This window comes from Aedes aegypti, chromosome 3, assembly GCF_002204515.2.
Source record: "Aedes aegypti strain LVP_AGWG chromosome 3, AaegL5.0 Primary Assembly, whole genome shotgun sequence".
Taxonomy (NCBI): Eukaryota; Metazoa; Arthropoda; class Insecta; order Diptera; family Culicidae; genus Aedes; species Aedes aegypti.
This window is the reverse complement of record NC_035109.1, coordinates 301,299,917-301,315,345: the sequence shown is the minus strand read 5'-3', so window position 1 is coordinate 301,315,345 and position 15,429 is coordinate 301,299,917. Positions and strand designations below refer to the sequence as shown.

Below are 15,429 nucleotides of genomic sequence, written 5' to 3'. Positions count from 1 at the left end.
TACCTTGAACCTTCCTCTATCTTTCGACGAAAACCAATTTTGAAAATAATGAACCAAAAAAATATGAAAAATCGTGAAAGCCGAACATGGAAATCCAATCCAGTTTCGCCTTAATAGGAAGGTACATCAATCTGTCATAAAATTGGATCAGCCATGAATTCCAGAGATGACAGCTGGCGAATTTGTTTTGGTTAAAGGATGCTAGAAAAAGCTATAATAGCTAATATTTGGCGTTTGAAATTTGGTTGCCGATAATAGTCGAATGGAGCCGAAGCCGTAACGAAATGATCCTTATACTCAGAACGTGCTGCCTACTGCGATTCCCTCAACAAGTTGTTAATTATATCATAATACTTAATAAACTTCAGTTAAACAGCAAAAATGGAATTTCTGGCAAAAAAATAAACAATACGAAGAAATTTGATCTCTTTTTTCTTTAATAAATCATGTTTTTGAGTTGTTTTATTAAATAACTAAGTCAAAACATTTTTCATTAAATTTATTGTATACACAAATTGAAAACAACAAAATATGCTTCAAAGCATATAAAAAGATCTGCAATATGATGAGTCCGTGAAGTTATTGTTGCACAAAGATGGACTTTTAAGCATAAGCATAAGCATAAGCATAGATGACCGTACAATTCGTAGTTGCTACTCCGTGATTGACCAGAACAATCGAAGTTGCACAGGGAATTAATGAATGGGGCTGGGGATTAGCTTACTATTCTTCAATGTGCACAAATCGAGAGCTCAAATTTAAAAGTCAATAACGGCGCTGGCCACGTCCTTACGGTCATCGGGGAAGGGAAGGAATGTTAGTGTGACTACCGTTGTTACTAGAGACCGAGATCACCTCTGCATCTCCACGGTTGTCATGGAAAGGATATTGGGTTAGTGGGATAAGGTAGAGATCTGGAAGTCACCAATGTTTGGTGATGCGATCCATGATATAATCACGCCTAACCGGATTCGCGAAATAGTTCGATAATCGAATTGTACGCCGAACAAGTGTTCGTCACTCGCCCACGCAGGAGCAAGCGACGCGATCAATAGATCAAACACTACTAACGATCCGCGGCGCTTTTTCATTTCTCTGAGCGAACGACGCGCGACAAGTTTGATCCTGCTCTCATCACCCGCTCACGCAGGAGCAAGCGTCAAGGTCGAAGGATCAAACACTACTAACAAACCGATCACTTTTTCACTACTTCGCTACCGACGCGCGACATGTTTGATCCTGCGCTCATCACTCGCCCCCGCAGGAGCAAGCGTCAAGGTCGAAGGATCAAACACTACTCTATATGTATATTGAAATTGTATAAGAAAAAAGCATAATGCCGACACTTATAGTGACGAACCATACAAAGTTTGTTTTAATATTACTTAGAAGTTACGCTTTCAAGAAAATATGTGTTATCACAAGCATGAAACGAACTCACCAGTTGGCAATCCATCCTCGACTGAACACAAAACTGACACTGACAGCAAAACTTCTTGGCGTCCCGACAACAAACCGTCTTGCTTGTGCCTTTCCCAATACCTACCCAGCAAGACGCTTCAAAACAGAAAAAAAATTCTTAGAAGACGAAAACACGCGCAAAACCGTGAGCAAAATCTATCCGACGACGCAAAACCGAACCGTCCTGCTTGGGCTTCACGAAGCACTACCCAGCAAGACGCTCCAAAACAGGAAAAAAAAATTCCAGCGACGCAAACACACGCGAAATCGTGAGCCATATCTATCGGACGACGCAAAACCGAACTCTGTTGCACAAAGATGGACTTTTTGGTGAAAAGGAAACATTTAGAAAAAACTACTTTTAACTAAGACTTTTTTGATTTTAGACAAATTTGGTATTCTACACACTTTTCATAAATTTAATTTTGAGAAGAATGAAAAAATGGTCAATTAACAAAGTCATAAAGACTACACTAAAGGTCAAATTTTTAAAACTTGAAAATTCACTATTCGGTACACGTTGGCCAAATTGCGTGCGCGGAAGCTGTACCGTGAGTGGCTGGTCAAGCCAGGTCGTCTCGACGTCCATCATCAATACATCAAGGCGGACACCAAACGAAACCCCAGCCTCGTGTTTTTTGTCAGTACGTCCCGCAAGGAGGTTCCGGAAAAGTTCCGGAAGAGAAAGATGGACAAATTCGCGAAGAAGTACCTGTTGTTCATGGAACGGAAGCATCAGATATCGTTTAATTTCCTGTTAAGCAGATGTGATACTTTAAAACAAGATACACGCGAACGAATGTATTTTGGGATACACGCTTATGCGAAAGTTACAGACCATTTATTGATATTTGATTTAAATTCATATTATAATGCTTTTGTTACATACTAAATTCTAAAGGCAGTGTAGCCACACTAATAACTCTCTACAGCTGCAGCTAATATGCTATTCAATGGTTTTAATTGTACTATTCATATGTGCTTGTATAATCTTAATAAAGCTATGTGCGATTGATTATTTGAAAACCTTATTAAATAGTCTTATTCTCAAATTCGTGGTGCTCTTTCGGTCATTTTTGTACTTCGTTATCATAGTGTTGTAGTCCCGCTTCAGCTGTTCCGATTCTGGTCCCCAATCTTTTGTAGGCTTAAGGGCATCGCACAGTTTACCACATAAACCGCTCCTATTGGGTTGGTTGGCAGTAGCGCATACAGCCCAAACGACTACTTGAAGTACGGTAACCCCAAAGAGACACCATCCGAAAACTGAAATAAATAAAGTTTAGTGACAAGCGAACGACTTCAAAGAAATGCTGCTTACCGTTGTACTCTCGCGGAACCTTTTTCGCCTCGTACTTGAAAATTTGCATGCAGGTAATCGTAACCAAAATAGACAAGGTAAAAAAACCCCAACAGATCCTCCAGAAGATGCCAGTGTTGATGTTGAGCATAAATTTAATATCCATACAGATGCGATCGACGCCGTACAACCAGCAGAAGGTGAACGCTTCCAGAACAACCAACACCAAGGTGGGGAACGTTACTCCGTAGTAGTCTACCACGTCCAGGACGTAGAAACCTCCCTGCGGAAGTTATCAAAATCGAAAATTAGATGAGGTTTTTGTGGAGATTTGATAACAACTTACAGGTGATATGTACACCAATCCGCAGCAGAATCCTCCCACGGCAATACCGATGACCACCTTCCAGATCTTCACTCCCGGGTAACGATCCTTGATAGAGGTCAAGATGGTTGTTACAATTCCCATATTGCTACCCAGACCTAGCAAAATGAACATCAGGAAGAACATTATAGCGAAGAAATTGGGCCACGTGGGCATCTTGGCTATCGCGTCCGGATACACCACAAACGTCAGTTCTGGGCCATTTTTCATAACATCAGTCACGTTCTTGTCCGTAATGTAGGCCACATTGCCAACCACGCCAAACACGATCACGCCGGAGAGCATCGACGTGAAGGTATCCAGCCAGGAGATGATCATGGCGTCGCTGAAAGTGTGGTTAAGATTATCGACTATGTAAGAAGGAATGTTATGCTATGTACTTACCGGTAAATGTTGTTGGAGAAGCTGTTGAACGAGGAGTACACAATGACTGCGCCCAGTCCTATGGTCAGCGAGAAAAAGCATTGGGAAACGGCCTCGTACCAGACTTCAGTATCCAGCAGTTTATCCCACTGAGGAGTGATGAAGTATTTGATCCCTTCAAAGGCTCCGTCCAAAGTTACGGCCCGGATAAGTAAGCCGAAGAGGATGACGTACGGGAAGATGGCCAGGAAGTACGATGCTTTTCCGGAGCTTTTGATTCCCTTTATCACGAGCACTGTTATCAGGATCCAGCTGACTAGCAGGCATAGAACCAGCTGGTAGTTTGGCAGACCGATTCCGTTTTCCAGACCTGGGAACTGATTCGTTACGATCTCACTGAAATGGAAGATGTTGGAAAGATATTAAAACTACTGTCTGTGCCTTGGGGTCCAATGGACCTCAAATTCAAATCATGATGACTAATATCCAAAAATGATGGCTTCATGAATTTATCATGTAATCGTCTAAGGAATCATTAAGGTGAACATGAATCGAAGCCAAACTTCGAATTTTCAAGAGCACGAATCTGGAGAACCAATCATCCGTTTAAGCTGAAAATTTAATCGATTGGTCACTAGTTGGTGGTGACCAATCGATTAAGTTTTCATTTTAATCGAGTGTTTGGTTCTCCAGATTTGTGCTCTTGAAAATTTGAGGTTTGACTTCAATTCATCTTCACCTTAAAAGCACTATTTTATGGTTTTCTACAGAAGGATTTTTCCAATGTTTTTCATCAAATCCTCCAATTTTTGCTTCATGAATTACTCAAGATTACTTTAAACATTATTTCAAAATAAACCCTGGGATTGCCTAAGAAATTCATACGATCCTCCTAGAATTCTTCTAGGACATTTGAGACCTTTCTTGAATTTAATAGAGATTAATCTAGGAATTTCACGAGGGATTCATACAAATTCATGTTAACGTTCCTGCAGGAATTCCTTCAGGGATCCCAAAATGCATTTCTACAGAAACTTGTAGAGGTTTTTTTCCAGGGAGTTATCGGAAAATATCTTCTAAGCTCCATGGTAGAATTGCTGGAGGAATCTTATTAGGAATTCTTCGACGAATTCCTAAAAAACTTTGGATGGAATCCCAGAAAAATCCCTTGGATCCCAGTTGGATTAAGATGAATGAAATTTCTGAAGAAATATCTGAAAAACTTACTGTTGGAATTCATTGAAAAATTTCGGGAAGAAAACCTGATCAGAAACACTAAAATAGATTGTAACCTGTTTCAATAAAGAGCAGTTCAATTTAACAGAAACTAACATAATTTAGTTTTTAAATTAGTACTTCAGAAATCTCATGCAAGAATACCTGAAGCCATTATAAGAGGAATTTTAGGAAGCAATCCATGATAAACAACTAGAAATAATCTAGAATTATTATTAAGGTGCCTGAAAAAATACCTTAGAATCTCTGTATAAAGCTATAGAATGAAATCACAGAACAAATAACTACGAGAAATCCATGAAGAATTCCTGGAGAAATGCCTGGTGCAATTTCTGGAAGAATTTCTTCAAGATTCTTTAGGGGAAACTCTGGAAGAATCTTTGGAATATTATCTTTAGGAATTCATGAGGGCTTTTCTGAAAGGATTATAAAGGAATCTTTGTTACTAAAAGAATTCCTATAGGCAGCTCAGGAGAAGCTTATAAGGGTATTCCTCAAGGAACGCTTGAAAATATCCCAGACAGAAGTTTTTGAGTAGTTTCTGGAGAAATGCTAGACAAAGTTTTTGGAGAAATTACTGAAAAAATGCTAAAACGATCACGAAGGAAATTTTTGTAAGAGTCCTTAGAAAAAATCCCTGGGGAAATATCTGAAAATCCATCTGCAATGCTTGTCTCTGAAGGTATACTTGAAAGAATCTAAAAAGTAGAAGGAATCCTTATGAGTATACTTGGAAGTGTTGGAGGAACCACACAGCGGACAACAACAGCGAACGAGAAACGAAGTCGAACGGAAATCACGGACCGGGAAGAGCAAAGTAAAATTCCGGCGTACTTCTCTACTGCACTCGAACGAACTTCCACACTTTTACCTACGACGACGCATGCTTCTCAACCGACGATTCCTCTACATGAGGTGCGACACTACCTCGATTCCCACAGGAAGAACCCGTGGTGGAATTTTGGGTTCTCAGAGGATTCTCTGGTGGAATAACTGGACGAATCCTCAGTAGAGTTCGTAGAGGAATCCCCGATGTTCCATCGAAGATCTTCGGAAGGCATTTTTCGAATAAATCCTTGAGGAGTCCATCCCAGTGAGAATTTCTGGAGGAAATCCTGGAAAAAAAATCCTAGAGCAATACCTGAGGGAACACTTGAAGGCTTCTGTGGGCGAATTCCTGAAGGAATCCCTGGATGAACTCCTGGAGGAATCCGTGGGAAAGTTCCTGGAATCTCTAGAGGAATCCCTGGAAGAATTTCTTAAAGAATTGCTGGAGGATTCTTTTGAAGAATTCCTCTAGGCATCCCGGAGGACTCCTTTGACGTAATACTGGAGGAATCCCTGAAAAAATCCAGCCGAAATCACAGGAGCAATTCCTGGAGGAATCCATGGAAGAATTTCTTGAGGAATCTCTGGAAATATTCCTAGAGGATTTATTGTAAGATTTCCTGTAGGAATCTTTGGATCAACTCCCGGAGAAATACCTGGATGAATTTCTAGAGAAAACCTTGGAAGGCTTTCTTTAGGAATCTGGAGGAATCACTTGAAGAATTCCTGAAGGAATCTTTGGGAGAATTCCCGGAGAAAATCCTGGAAGAATTCCTGAACGAATCCTTGGAAGTTTTTTTGGGAATCCTTAGAAGAATTTCTGGAGGAATCGCCAGAAGAGTTCCTGGTGGAATCCCTGGAAGAATTCTTGAAAAAATGTCTGGAAGAATCACTGGAAGGATTCCTTGAGGGATCCAAAGAAGAATTCTGCAGAATTCCCTGCAAGGATTCCAGGAAGAATCTCTGAAAATATTCCTGGAGAAATCCCTGGAAGAAATTAGGGGATTTCTTGAGAGAAGTCCTAGAGGAATCCCTGGAATAACCCTTGATAGGATTCCTGGAGCAATTCTAGGAGAAATTCCTGAAGTATACCCTGGAGGCATTTCTGGAGGAATTCCTAGGGGAATCCCTGGAGGAATCTCTGGAAGGATTCCTGGAGAAATCCCTGGAAGCATTTCTGGAGAAATCCATGGAAGAATCCTTTGAAGGATTCCTGGGTGAATCGCTGGATGGATTACTGGAGAAATCCCTGGAGAAATTACTAAAGTAATCCCTGACGGGATTCCTGGAGGAAACCCTGGAGGAATTTCTGGAGGAATTCCTGGAGAAATTCCTAAACGAATACTTCGAAGGAATCCTGGAGGAATCCTTGAAAGAATTCCTGGAGGAATCCCTGGTGGAATCCTTGGAAGAATTCCTGGATAAATCCCTGAAGGTATCTCTGGAAAGATTCCTGGAGCAATCCCATGAGCCATTCCTAAAGTAATCCCTGGAGAAATTCCTGGAGGAATTCTTGGAGAAATCTCTTGAAGGATTCCTGGAGGAATCATGGAGGAATCCCTGGAAGGATTGCCGAAGGAATCTCTGGAAGAACTCCTGGAGGAGTCCTTCAAAGAAGTCCTAGAGAAATCCCTAGAAGAAGCCATGGTAGGATTCCTGGAGCAATCCCAGGAGAAATTTCTGAAGTAATCCCTGGAGGAAATTTTTTGGCGGAACCCCTGGAAAGATTTCTGAAAGGATGACTGGAGGAATCTCTGGAATAATTCCTAGAAGATGCCCTGGAACAATTCCTGGAGGAATATCTAGAAGAAGTCTTGGAAGAATTCCTGCATGGGTCCCTGGAAGAATTCCTGAAGGTATCTCTGGAACAATTCCAGAAGGAATCCCTGGAGGAATCTGTGGAAGGATTCCTGGAAGAATCCCTGGAAGCATTTCTTGAGGAATCCCTGGAAGAATTCCTGGAGGAATCCTTGGAAGAAGTCCTGGGGGAATTCCCAGAATGTCTTCTGGAGAAATCTCTGGAATAATCCTTGGAAGGATTCCTATAGAAATTCCTTGAAGAATAACTGGAGAAATCCTTGGAGGAATCTCTTGAAAGATTCCTGGAGGAGAATCCCTAGAAGAATTCCTGGAAGAATCATCAGAAGAGTTCCTGGTGGAATCCCTGGAAGAATTCTTGAAAAAATTTCTGGAAGAATCACTGGAAGGATTCCTTGAGGGATCCAAAGAAGAATTCTGCAGAATTTCCTGCAAGGATTCCAGGAAGAATCTCTGAAAATATTCCTGGAGAAATCCCTGGAAGAAATTAGGGGATTTCTTGAGAGAAGTCCTAGAGGAATCCCTGGAAGAACCCTTGATAGGATTCCTGGAGCAATTCTAGGAGAAATTCCTGAAGTATACCCTGGAGGCATTTCTGGAGGAATTCCTAGGGGAACCCCTGGAGGAATCTCTGGAAGGATTCCTGGAGAAATCCCTGGAAGCATTTCTGGAGAAATCCATGGAAGAATCCTTTGAAAGATTTCTGGGGGAATCCCTGGAAGGATTACTGGAGAAATCCCTGGAGAAATTACTAAAGTAATCCCTGACGGGATTCCTGGAGGAAACCCTGGAAGAATTTCTGGAGAAATTCCTGGAGAAATTCCTAAACGAATACTTCGAAGGAATCCTGGAGGAATCCTTGAAAGAATTCCTGGAGGAATCCCTGGTGGAATCCTTGGAAGAATTCCTGGAGAAATCCCTGAAGGTATCTCTGGAAAGATTCCTGGAGCAATCCCATGAGCCATTCCTAAAGTAATCCCTGGAGAAATTCCTGGAGGAATTCTTGGAGAAATCTCTTGAAGGATTCCTGGAGGAATCATGGAGAAATCCCTGGAAGGATTGCCGAAGGAATCTCTGGAAGAACTCCTGGAGGAGTCCTTCAAAGAAGTCCTAGAGAAATCCCTAGAAGAAGCCATGTTAGGATTCCTGAAGCAATCCCAGGAGAAATTTCTGAAGTAATCCCTGGAGGAAATATTTTGGCGGAACCCCTGGAAAGATTTCTGAAAGGATGCCTGGAGGAATCTCTGGAATAATTCCTAGAAGATGCCCTGGAACAATTCCTGGAGGAATATCTAGAAGAAGTCTTGGAAGAATTCCTGCATGGGTCCCTGGAAGAATTCCTGAAGGTATCTCTGGAACAATTCCAGAAGGAATCCCTGGAGGAATCTGTGGAAGGATTCCTGGAAGAATCCCTGGAAGCATTTCTTGAGGAATCCCTGGAAGAATTCCTGGAGGAATCCTTGGAAGAAGTCCTGGAGGAATTCTCAGAATGTCTTCTGGAGAAATCTCTGGAATAATCCTTGGAAGGATTCCTATAGAAATTCCTTGAAGAATAACTGGAGAAATCCTTGGAGGAATCTCTTGAAAGATTCCTGGAGAAGAATCCCTAGAAGAATTCCTGGAGGAATCATCAGAAGAGTTCCTGGTGGAATCCCTGGAAGAATTCTTGAAAAAATTTCTGGAAGAATCACTGGAAGGATTCCTTGAGGAATCCAAAGAAGAATTCTGCAGAATTTCCTGCAAGGATTCCAGGAAGAATCTCTGAAAATATTCCTGGAGAAATCCCTGGAAGAAATTAGGGGATTTCTTGAGAGAAGTCCTAGAGGAATCCCTGGAAGAACCCTTGATAGGATTCCTGGAGCAATTCTAGGAGAAATTCCTGAAGTATACCCTGGAGGCATTTCTGGAGGAATTCCTAGGGGAACCCCTGGAGGAATCTCTGGAAGGATTCCTGGAGAAATCCCTGGAAGCATTTCTGGAGAAATCCATGGAAGAATCCTTTGAAAGATTTCTGGGGGAATCCCTGGAAGGATTACTGGAGAAATCCCTGGAGAAATTACTAAAGTAATCCCTGACGGGATTCCTGGAGGAAACCCTGGAAGAATTTCTGGAGAAATTCTTTAACGAATACTTCGAAGGAATCCTGGAGGAATCCTTGAAATTCCTGGAGGAATCCCTGGTGGAATCCTTGGAAGAATTCCTGGAGGAATCCCTGAAAGTATCTCTGGAAGGATTCCTGGAGCAATCCCATGAGAAATTCCTAAAGTAATCCCCGGAAAAATTCCTGGAGAAATTCTTGGAGAAATCTCTTGAAGGATTCTGTTGCTTGACAATCGGACCGTGGGGGAATTCTTTCGTAAAAATAACCTCCAGAGCAAATGTGGCTTAGCTCTGTATTGGGAGATTATAAATTTCCTATATGGAACAGTTTGGAGTAAATGGAGATGAACAAAATGTAAATTTTACAGTCGATGTCAACAGTTTAAGTAGTAGGTATTAAGTCTCATTAGTTTATAGTCTAATTATCTGTCTAACGTCACTTACGTTTAATATTCCTTCTAGTCATATGTCCGGTAGTTCTGTCAAGTCTTGTGTCGTTTTGTGATCAGAGACGGCTGTAAATGTTTTGAGAGTAGGACTATAGAATTTTGAAGATATTCTAGTTATTTTCCCATAGACAGATTAGCAGCTTACCAACTGTGCAATGCAAAAGTTCAATATTACAAATTGGGCAAGCTCCGTCACTGGTTGCTCACAAGTATCACGAATGCTGATAAACTAAACTAAATTGTTTTAGGTGATCTTTCGTTGGAATTCAAAAATATTTCAATTACCTAGCGTTTTAAAGTAATTCACACAATTAGGAAAGTAGTTAAGGTAAAATAATCAATTAATAGTTATAATTCACTTCACTCGATACGATGCTGCATGGATTCATTTGTTTTTCTGCCCAATTTTGCTACTCACGGTTGATGACAGTGACAGCTGTCACTAGAATCCAGGGCTGTCGGTGTTTTCAGATGAAGTTTATGAAAGGGCGCGTGCTGTTCAATAGGGGCAGGCAACACTCCCCCCGGGTACGCCTACGTCGTAGTAGGCTTACTTACCATCGCGCCTAACGTCTAGGACTGCTAGCTTGGTCGTAGCTCGTTCGTACACGCCGCGAGATGTACGTACAGTTGCAGACCGAACTTGACCGTCTTGTGCTGTTTTGACCCAGATGACTTTACCTTTTGGCCAACAGTTGCGCGGTAATTGGGGATCGACGATGACCACAATATCGCCAATGGATATTGGCTTTGTGTAGCGAAACCATTTTGTTCTTCTGGTGATCTCTGGAAGATAGTCAGTTATCCAGCGCTTCCAAAACTGGTTGGCTAAGACCTGTGATGTGGTATAAGCTTCCTTCAGTACTTTCCCACTGTCGTTGATGATAGTGAGCGGCTTCGTACCGTTCGAGGAACCGAGCAAGAAGTGATTCGGAGTGAGAGCTGGTTCGGAATCGGCATCGATCGGCACATGTGTTAGCGGACGAGAATTGATGGTGTTCTCGACCTCGATCAAGAAGTTCTTGAGCTCCTCATCTCGTAGGGTGCGGGAAGGGCTAATCGACATCAGATTGTTCTTCACAGTTCGAATCAACCTTTCCCAACTCCCGCCCATATGCGGGGCTGCAGGCGGGATGAACACCCATTCCGTCTCAGTGCTGACAAACTCCTTCATGATCTCCGGCTCGTTGATAGCTGCTTCTACGTCGCGCAGCTCACGACTCGCACCGACGAAGTTTGTACCGCGGTCGCTATAAATCACCCTTGGCGTGCCACGGCGAGCGATGAAGTTTCGTAATGCCATGATACACGAGGCTGTGTTAAGGGTATGGACGGTTTCGATGTGGACCGCTCGAATCGTTAAGCACGTAGCAAGCATTCCCCACCGCTTTTCAATTCTGCGTCCGACTAATACGTTGATGGGTCCGAAGTAATCAACTCCAACATGTGTGAAGGGTCGTGAAAATGCTGCTAATCGTGCCGAGGGCAGATCGGCCATGATTGGTGGACGAGGAATGGCACGTTCGTTTTGGCATCTCTGGCATCGCTGCCTGATTTTTGCGTAGCATACACGAAGTCTCGATATGCAATATTTTTGCCGCAACTCGTTAATGATGGTTTCATGATTGCGATGGTGGTATTTTTCGTGGTAGTGTGCAATAATTAAGGTGGTTATGTGGTGGTCACGCTGAAGTATTATGGGATTTGTTGAGTCTTCGGTAGCATATTCACACAGCCGCGTCCTGCCCCGCATCCTGAGGATGCCTTGGGTATCCAGGAAGGGTGATAGTTGATACAGGACGCTTCTCTTAGGCAATGGTGTTGATGGTTCGTTCGATACGCTTTGTATTCTTCGTAGAAGGGAAATCTCTTCAGGAAATGAATCAGCTTGCGCAAGTCGCAGCAAATAAGCTTCAGCCGTTTTAAGTTCTTTACTGGTGAGCGAACCAACAGTGGATGGTAGTTTCTGTAGCTTGCGTTGGCAGTTAGCAGTAAACCGGAATACGAAAGCTGTCAAACGGAGAAGGCGCTTCCAATTCGAGTAGTTCGACACGTTTATCATTGGCTCCGGAACCACAAAGTGTGTCAGCAGATTTGGGCGGAGCTCTGTAGACGTTGAAGAACCTTTCAAAGAAGCTTGTGGCCATTCTGTCTCAGAGTGCCACAGGAATTCAGGCCCCCTGAACCATCTGCTATCTGAACTCAGGTCCGGCCAGCCAACCCACTTGGTGGCGTCGTCTGCTACATTATGTTTAGTGGGTACCCAACGCCAGTCGTTGATTTCGGTGGTTTCGAGGATCTCGCTCACTCTAAACGCCACATACTGGCTGTATCGCCTATGGTCGGAGTTGATCCAACATATTACGTCCCGGGAGTCAGACCAAAACACACGCTTTGAGATTGGAAATGATAGAGACTCGGAAATAGTTTTGGCCAACCTAGTACCGACAACAGCTGCTTGAAGCTCAAGTTTCGGGATGGACGTAAATTTCAACGGTGCCACTCGTGTTTTAGCCGCAACGAGGGTGCATTCGACAACACTTGCCTGAAGAAACCGTAGATATACAGCAGCAGAAAACCCATTTTCGCTCGCGTCGACAAATACATGTAATTGCGCATCATAGGAAACGTCGAGAGACGTGTGGGTTCGAAAACATCTTGGAATACGCGTTTTCTCAACTTGAGGAAGAACTTGTAGCCATTGCTTCCATTTGTCATACGATGCAGCTTTGATCGGGTCGTCCCATTGAACTCCAGAGCGCCAAACTTCCTGTAGCAGAATCTTAAGGAACATGAGGAAGTGAGCGATCAACCCTAAAGGGTCGAAGATCGTCATGAGTACTCGAAGGATTTCTCTTTTCGTTGGACAACGTTGTCCATTCAAAAGTTCTTTGTCGTGTCGGTTCCATCCAACCTTGAAGCAGAACGTGTCTGTCGAAGTGGACCACCACATTCCTAGTACCTTTTCAGTGGCTAACTCCGAGGATAAAGCTAGATTTTTCTCGGGAACATTTCCTCCTTGCAGCGCCTTCAAAACGTGGCTGGAGTTACTGATCCAGTTGCGTATCTCAAACCCACCGTTGTCGTGTACTAATTTCACCTCATTCGCCAGTTGAATGGCATCCTGTTCATTCTCGACACTCACGAGCATGTCATCCACATAATGCTTCTTGATGATGACTTCTGTTGCTCTAGGGTACTCCTGGGAGTGGCGCTCTGCGTTAACGTTTTTAACATATTGAGCGCAGCTCGGTGAACAGCAGGCTCCGAAAGTCATCACGCACATCACGAATGTTTGGATGTTCCCATTTTCGTCCGTCCATAGGAAGCGTTGGCAATGCTGGTCTTCCTCGCGGATATTCACCTGGTGGAACATCTCTCGGATGTCACCTGTTAGGCCAACACGATGTTCGCGGAACTGGAGAAGTATGGAGAACAGAGAACATAACTGGTCCGGACCCTTCATAAGCGTGGAGTTGAGGGATTTTCCGAAAGCGGTTGCAGCAGCATCCCAAACAATCCTTATCTTCCCGGGTTTGTTTGGATTCGTAACCGGAAAGATCGGCAAATACCAAATACGCGCCAGCTGTTGGTTCAGCTCGTCTTTGGTTAGCAGACGGATGTATCCCTTCTCCAAATAGTCAGCTATTTTCTTATTGAGTGTATTTGCCAACTGTGGATCTTTCTCCATACGCCTTACAAGGGAATGATGTCGGCGTAGAGCCATAGAACTGTTATCGGGAAGACGCACGTCGTCGTAGCGCCAGAGTAGTCCTGTTTCATATCGACCATCCTTGAATGTCGTAAGAGTTCGTAAGAGAAATTCTGCGCGTTGATCTTCAGCAGATAGAAGCAAATTCGCCGGCTTCATGACTCCGAGACTGTCCAAGCTAAAGTATTCCTTCATGGCGAGATGCAGGGCTTCATCGGACTTGTCGCTACATTGTTGTACATGGAACGCACATTGTACTACGTTGGGCACGCTATCCACACAGCCTCCATACACAGTCCATCCCAATCGAGTCTTCGACGCAATTGGTTGATTCATTTGACCCTCTCTGCTTTGCAAGACTAAACCAACATACGCGTGTTTTAGGCCTATCAATAAACGTGGTTGGGCTGATTGGTAGGAGTCAATCGGAAGCCCTCGAAGGTGTGGGTACAGCTGAGACAGTTCCTTCATATCGACTGTTTGATGGGGAAGAAGTAATTCATTAACAGTCCTCACGTCGTTTAGGTTGAACGATTTCGCCTGATTGTGCAGCCCTTCTATCTCTACGTTTACCATCCTGGAGTTTTCCTCGTTGCGCTCTTTTCCACCAGTCCATCTTAGGCACAGCGGGCTGACCGCACCATCTAGCTCCAACATCTTCGCCAGACTTTCATCGAGCAAGCTAAGTTCCGAACCTTCATCAAAAAAGGCATATGTTTGGACCGTTTTGGTAGGGCCTTTCAGCACCACAGGAAGGTATCGAAAAAGTACGGCCGAAGTTTTTGTGCGATGAGTATTACATCCGTGGACTCGGTTAGCTTCCAGCTGGGAAGCATCAGCGGCCGTGGTTTGCGGTACGGTACTTGAAATGGCTTGTTGAACTTTTTGCTGATTGTTGTGTAGCAGTACATGATGCTTGAAGGTACAACCGTCCTTGCCACATTCTTTCGTGTTACAGTTTCCATGATGACGCCGGAGGCATCTACGACACAATCCAAGTTCGTGCACGGTAGCCCAGCGCGCATCACGGGAAAGTTCAAGAAACTGTTTGCACTTATCTGCAGCTTTGCAACTGCCTTTGCATATCGGACACACACTGTTGGCACTGTCCTTAGGTGCATCGACGCTGAAGGCACTGCTCGGTGTAAAAGGTTTCGATGCTGATATTTCGCTTGGAGACTCTGAGTGCGCATTCAAGAAGGCATTTCCTGTTTTCGATGGGCGAGAATCATTGCGAGTCTGTTTATGATCCACGATGATTGTAGGCATAACAACTGTACTGGCGGCCTCAGCAAGAGAATAGAGGAAATTCCCGAATGTCGCTAAATTTACGCGAGGCATGGATAAACGGTAACACGCCCAATCCAGCTTCAATGTTGGGGGAAGCTTGGCTACTAGTTGTTGTAAGAGCGACACGTTGTATAAATGGTCCTCTAAGCCGCAGGCATCTACCGTTGCACAAAAGTTCTTGACGTTTACTGCGAAATCTACAAGAGTCTCTAGCTTGTCCTCTCTTAGGGCTGGTAGTGCGTTGATCTTGGCTACAAGAGATTGCACAATGGCCTCATTCTGGCCAAACATCATCTTCAGAATGCTCATCACCCCAGGCACATTCGCTGGATGCATCAGCTGACTCCTCACTGCTTCGTACGCTCGACCTTTCAAGCTCCTCTGCAATCTAATAATGTTTTCATCATTCGTGAAACCGCACATCGATGTAGTACTGTTAAACGACGACAGAAAAATCGGCCAGTCTTCTGGATTTCCGGAGAACATC

At 43.6% G+C, this 15,429-nt stretch overlaps 1 protein-coding gene across 1 annotated transcript in view; it reads right to left on the bottom strand.

Moving 5' to 3' along the window:
- Nucleotides 1-2,263: 2,263 nt before the first annotated feature.
- The window catches only part of LOC5578665 (sodium-dependent nutrient amino acid transporter 1), a 47,567-nt gene continuing 34,401 nt past the window's right edge, over nucleotides 2,264-15,429 (bottom strand). The window contains exons 3-6 of the mRNA XM_021850299.1: nucleotides 3,531-3,905; nucleotides 3,108-3,471; nucleotides 2,783-3,044; nucleotides 2,264-2,727 (exon numbers count right to left, since the gene is read on the bottom strand). Of these exons, the coding sequence (XP_021705991.1) occupies nucleotides 2,477-2,727; nucleotides 2,783-3,044; nucleotides 3,108-3,471; nucleotides 3,531-3,905 (1,252 nt within the window). The 3' untranslated portion in view covers nucleotides 2,264-2,476. The remainder of the gene's footprint in view (nucleotides 2,728-2,782; nucleotides 3,045-3,107; nucleotides 3,472-3,530; nucleotides 3,906-15,429) is intronic.